General features: G+C 47.4%; 1 protein-coding gene across 1 annotated transcript in view; it reads right to left on the bottom strand.

The window, feature by feature from the left end:
- Positions 1-6207, bottom strand: part of LOC105560718 (growth factor receptor-bound protein 14-like) — a 251947-nt gene that overhangs the window by 39534 nt on the left and 206206 nt on the right. The window contains exon 9 of the mRNA XM_012010071.1: positions 3491-3718. Within this exon, the coding sequence (XP_011865461.1) occupies positions 3491-3718 (228 nt within the window). The remainder of the gene's footprint in view (positions 1-3490; positions 3719-6207) is intronic.

The following is a 6207-nucleotide window of genomic DNA, read 5'->3' as shown; positions in this document are numbered from 1 at the left end:
GCTCAGACGTTTTTCTGAATTCGGCCGATAATAATTACGATTTTGTAAAATTTTATATAACTTTTCTTCTCAGTTTAACCCAATCTACTATAATCTTTGGGATTGTCCATATCGAATCTGACACCCTGTATATTCCCACATGTCAGTAGACAATCCTGTTGACTAAGAACGCGAATATCATTTGTGTCATCGCACGTCTCGTGGCACCTGCTTCCAGCCCGACACTTTCGCTGGAAGCGCGTGAATTTAAGCGGAGGCCGAAATTCGTCGTTTTCGCGTTTCGGGAGCCCAGGAGCGTGATCTAGGTGGATGCGAAGATGAAGGGCGGCGGCGACTAATTGAAGGCGGCCCTGGAGTATTGCTGGCGCGCGCGCGCGCGCGTTTGGAGAGATAATTACGTAATTCAATTATTCGCAAACGCAGACGAGAGACGCGCCGACGAGAAAAGCGGCAAGGCACGAATGTATGCTAACGTTAATCAGCGATAGAGTAACGGAGCGCGATAACGAGGCGCGCTGGTTCTAAGCAAACGAAAGATAATGCCGCGTCGAATCCCTCGATATCGCAAAATCACGTTCCCGGTGATACGGGGCTATCGGTTAAAAGCTGTTGAAAAGTTGCCCCGCGCGAGTTGGCCACGACAAATTCCCCCTGTAATTGAATGACTGTGCAGGTTAGCGCGACTCACTCTTAGGATCCTTCTTGCCGCAGGTAATTATAATTCTCGGATCGCAAGAAACTCCATAAGGATAGAGATACGTGTAATCGAGTAGAAAGCGACCTGGTATTTGCGGCTTAACTTCATCCGCGGCTCTTATCGCTTTATGATCTATTCACTTTCTCATTATCGTTATCGTTTCGCGAGACGGGCAATAACCGCGACTTAATGCCGAGTGACAATATTTTATTTATGATCGGCAACATTTTTCGCCTCCTGCGAGGAATCTGGTCCTGAATTAATCCGACTGGTTACGCACGGGAGCTATTTCAGTCTATTATTTTGCGCATACTAATAAATCTCTATCGATATTCTTTTCTCCTTTTACTTGAACGACTTATCGCGTGGTCGCGGCTCAGCTACAGATATAACGGCGATTCTATGAACGTATCTCTCTCTTCGAACTTTCACGCAAATAAAAATATTGAAATAAATTACCGCGACACCCTTTATCTTGCGACTCCACCCTTCGCAAATTAATGAAGGCGAATCCCGGGCCTTGTACTTACGACTTCACAGACTTGCAGCGAGATGAATCCAAGTCCGCGAAGAAATACGACGAGGAGGAAGAATGGCGTAGAAACAAAGGAAGTACGAAAGGGTACGGGCAGGAGTGTCAATGTCTTCTCAATCAAAGGGAGAGTCCTGCAGATTTCTCCGAGCCTACTCCTTCATTTGCTCCCTTTTCCTTACCCTTTTTCCTACCGCCGTCTCTATCTATCCGCCGTACCCTTCCGCCTTCCCAACTCTTCTCGTTCGCCGCATCTCATCAGACTCCTAGCTTTTTCTCGGATGAAAGAGTTACAAAGGCCTCACTGAGACACGTATAAGTACTACCTTAGTGCCGTTACCGACCAAGACGACGTCTCGTCCTTTTCCCTTCGGATAAAAGGCGGAGCCGCGAGAAGCAGAGAAAGAGAAGGCGAGAGTAACGGCGGTAAATGAGGGAGCGAAGCAAGAGACGCCGAGAGCCGGAGAAAAGAGAAGAGTACATAGTAGATCCAGAGCGGGTAGGTAGGTAGATAAACTGACAAGAGATGCAGACAGGCATGGACGACCAACGAGGCCGATAAACACTAGGCAAGTCTGGTCCGCCTGCCCGTCGACGGCCACGGTAGTATAGACGCATGGCTCGAGGGATCCCCGAGGATGGTACCGGTTGAGTTACGATTCTCTGGCGTAAGGGTCTCCAAATTACATCCCGGTAGATGAGTTTGCTATTCGACCCGGCGCGAGCGTTACTCGGAATGGAGATAAGTCATGACGATAATGACGGCGAAAGAAACACTTGGGAGAAACAGCAGTGTAAATTAGGCGAGAGAGAGATCGAAATTGGGAATTTCATTAATTTAATTTAATTCGCAATCAGTGAAGATCAATTGCAAGATTTTTATTTTATATATAAATTCTTTTATGCGAGCGCGTAAAAGGTAGTGAAAAATTCTGCTTCCTCGCGTAAAAGTATATTGTTTAAATTACAATGTTCCACTTTAGTTTCGGAGCATATGCGTGGCTGCCGGAAGGCGGGATACTTGTACGTTAAACGTTACTTTTTTAAGTCTTAATTTGCTCCGCGAGCACGATTATCACTCCGCGAACGATAGAGCGATGATAATACGCCGTGCCCGGACTCCACTTCCTGGAGACCGGCCAGACTGGAGAGGCGGTCTGAGCAGCCACTTCAGCCTGAGGAAGAATAGGCCCGTAAAGAGTAGCGTAATAGGGAGTAGGCGGCCGTATTCTAAGGTCTCTCTCTCTCTTTCTTTCTTTGGCGGAACTGCCAATCGCGCGTTGCTAGCGCACACCGTTACCGGCCACGAGTTACTTTTCGCGGCGAGCACTTGGTACAGAGCGAAAGAGAGAAGACGAGCGGAAACAAAGGCTGCCTGCACTCGAATATAAACCGATATTATCAGCGACGATGGAAATAAGAGCGCCCAGCCCCGGTGTCTCGATTTTTGTCAAGGAAAAAAAAGGAGGGAGGTGAGAAAAGTGCACCGTGTCAGTGCCGCCACTTCTCTAAAAGAGGAAGAAAAGAAACGCGGCCAGGCGAAACGTGCTGAAGCTGCGCGGTGTAGCGTTGTACGCACGTCGACAAGAGAGCGGAGGTGTTTCCTCTCTCTCCGTTAAACACGAACCGCGCGCGAGTCACGCAACTTCTTTGAACTTCACCAAGTTTCGACATTCGACGTCGACGCGGGCGCGGTAGGAATGGGGAGGAACGGAAAGAAAATAAGGCTCATTATACCCGGCTCCATCACGGACCTAATGATACCCACGGCCCGTCCGCAGAGGGTTGATCACGTCGTGAAGGAAGAGCCGAGAGTCGAATAAGAAGACGCGGAATTGCGGCTGGGAAACGAAACATTGTAGCGATACTTTGTAAACGTTATTATCCTCGCCGCGAATTTAAGTACCTGTTTCTCCGCTTGATATTAGCTTTCCACTTACAAATTGAAGCGATTATTTACCGAAACTGATTTACCGATGGCCATTTGTAATACCCTCCGTCGTCGTTAATCTTCGGTTACGCACTTTCCGCGCGAATCTACCGACATTCGTAGCAATCCTAATCGCGAAGAACACACTTCGCGTAACGACACGACGTTTCCGTTCGGGCGAGCAATAATTTCGTTCAACTGGCTCGCCCATTGATGCACCCGCTCCAAACTACTCGCGGCGCACACTCGAGTCTCCGCGCGACGCCGCGCTCCCCGGACAGAATACGACAATAGCGGAACAGGAGCGAGGAAGAGAAATCACGTTGCTTACCTTAGCGAGTCTCATGGCTGTGAGCCAGCAGGTGCGCGATTTTTCGTTCTCGAAAGTAATGACCTTGATCCCGCGCTCCCCAGCCTCCGTGTCTTCGGCCTCGGCGTTGCTGTTCGGCCTCAGGCAGGCGCCCCACTCGAAGGGTGCGCCGAAAACCCGCTTGGCGTTTGGTATCCTGTAGACGTTGTAGTCCGACAAGTGCGCGAATGTGATTAGGTGTTCGCTGCCCTGCAACAAAAATGACGACGCACCTTTGTGAAAATCGTCCCCGAAAGTGTCCAATCTAAGGTTCAAAAAGTAACCGAGACGCTCAAAAAGCTTCAACTGTTACGAGAAACCATCCCGTTCCCTGCGGACACTTTTGTGTCGTTCGCTATTAACACTACAACTCCCCTCAAAAATATCTTTATGACCCGCGGTTACTGACGAGGTGGCAAACGGTTATCCGACAGCGCGATTGTTGCTGTATCGTGTACAACAAGAGCGAGCAAAAATCGGTACATTTACACTGACCGGTACACGGAGAGACCGATACGGTTACCACATGTCTAATTAGGGTTGGCACAACTCCAATAAATAGTAATATTTGGGACAGCTATATCTGTGGTTGCAATACCCACATTGGTATGTTAAGTAGTGGAGACAACTGTGTGCGTTTTGTGCAGCAAACTTGGCGAATGTTGCAACGCAAAACAATGTAGACGCCCCTGCTATTTTATACGGCAACATTTTAATTTTAGTTATTTTTGCCACAGCCGGTCTTCCCGTGTAAGACCATCGGTACGATAATTGATCAGCACGGCCAACAAGTTCTCATGGTTGCGGACGAGCTGACCATAGTGATCTTCCCTTGGGAGCAATGTGAACAAAGTAGTATAAGTGTATCTACGAGTTGCCCGCATGCAAAAACCGTCGCGAGATACCTCTCTCCCAGTAGACTTCTCTCGAGTCTTCCTGGGAGTCCTCGCCGGGTTCAGCAGAAAACTTTCTTTCGCAACGTCGCCGGGAATCGCGGGGGCACTTTATTATAACGGCGGGACAATTTTTACGACAGCGTGCCGGCGCATCGCGCAGGAAGCGGCGACAACAGGCTCTTATCGCGGAGTCACCATTATTTGCCCGCAGCGTAGACCGAGAAAGTCGCGTTTGCCGAGCGATTTCCGCCAGTAAATATTCATAGACGTTGGGTGCGTTTGGCATTCTTTAAACGGAAACGCGTCAAGGTTGCGCTCGTCCGGAAAGCGCGCTTTCCATCCCGCGACGTTTCACAAATCAAAACCCACTAAGTCTTGTCTCTTCTTCTTCCTCGTGTATTGTAGGCTTAAAGGCCCGTTTCATCCAGTTCTTTCCGGTACAGAACGAACTGGTACTCTGAGCATTTGGTTTTTACTTCATCTTCGGCAGGCTGCTAAACCTTGCCGAAGGAAACCTCCAATCTGGAGGGCTGTACCGCTAAAAGGATATGTGTGGCAGGATACTCTCGGTGGTAACCACTTCCCTTCGGGGAAATTCCGAAAAAACCAGCGGTGTCCGTGGATTTGAACTCGGATCTCTTCGTTTATTCGTTTACTAAGCAGCGCACATCTTGTCTCAATGTCTTAAAATACATTTCACTTGGCATGAAAAATGCTGCGGAATTAAAACCAGAAAAAAAGAGAGCCAGTATTAAAACAATATCCTACTTCCTCTCGCATAGAAATAATAAATTAATTAATAACGATCCTTCTGGATAATACGGTGTTTTTTTGCGTGCGCTGCCTTCGAGCTGCATTAAAAACACGCGATTTCGATTATTAACTAAGATTATCAGCGGCGGCATAGAAACAGCGAACTGGCGTACGCCTAAAAATATTATGTACAGTCGTCCCTCTTTAGCTTCCATTTTTATATTTATATTCTTTAATAATATCATACTTCCTTGCTTCCAATAATGCGCCACGCACTACTTCGAGCCGCCACGCAGATCTGAGTAATTGAATAAAATTACCGACGTTAACAGAGGAACAGCGGATTAGCGTGGATAACGAGATGCGTGCACGACGCCCCGGCGTCTAACAATTTCACGCGCAGTCGGTGTCACAGCGCTTTTATATTTAACTCGGCGTGTAGTATCGCAAGAGGTACCGTCCACGTTGTTCTACTCTCTGACCTTTATCCGCTTATCGGCACCTGTACGATAAGCGGCCAACCGTGAACCATCGACCGGTCGATTTTCAAAAATCACCTCGCACAATCTCGCTATAACGTTTCCTGGCGTGTCATGAACTTTCTAATAATATAACGAGTATTACGCGCGTTTATATACGTGCGCACACGTACTTCTGCGAGCGCGCGCGAATATTCTTTCCTTTAGCCTGCGCTCTTAAGGCAGGATACCACCTTTGACTGCGATTTTGGAGGCGTTTTTCATGAATTTTTTTTTTGCATACAAAGAGTGCGCAGAAACAAAACCGGTTTTAGTCATTTATTAATGTAACTTTAATCTGTAATTACAAACTGAAAAAGTTTCAAAAATAATCTCTTGTAGGTGGCGCCAAAATACATTCCTTTGGAGGAACACCGTTAGACGGCGTGTCAAATTCCGCTCTGTACGTGGCTCCTAGAAAAAAAACAAAGAATGTTCCTATTAACAACAATATTTTTTAATGCTGTACGTAGGGATTTTACGAAATTTCGATTTTTAAGAAAATGGCGGTCATTTTAACGAAAAGGTTTAC

This window comes from Vollenhovia emeryi, unplaced genomic scaffold (assembly GCF_000949405.1).
Source record: "Vollenhovia emeryi isolate VEMERY1.0 unplaced genomic scaffold, V.emery_V1.0 DF939224.1, whole genome shotgun sequence".
Classification (NCBI taxonomy): Eukaryota; Metazoa; Arthropoda; class Insecta; order Hymenoptera; family Formicidae; genus Vollenhovia; species Vollenhovia emeryi.
This window is presented reverse-complemented; position numbering and strand designations above follow the sequence as displayed.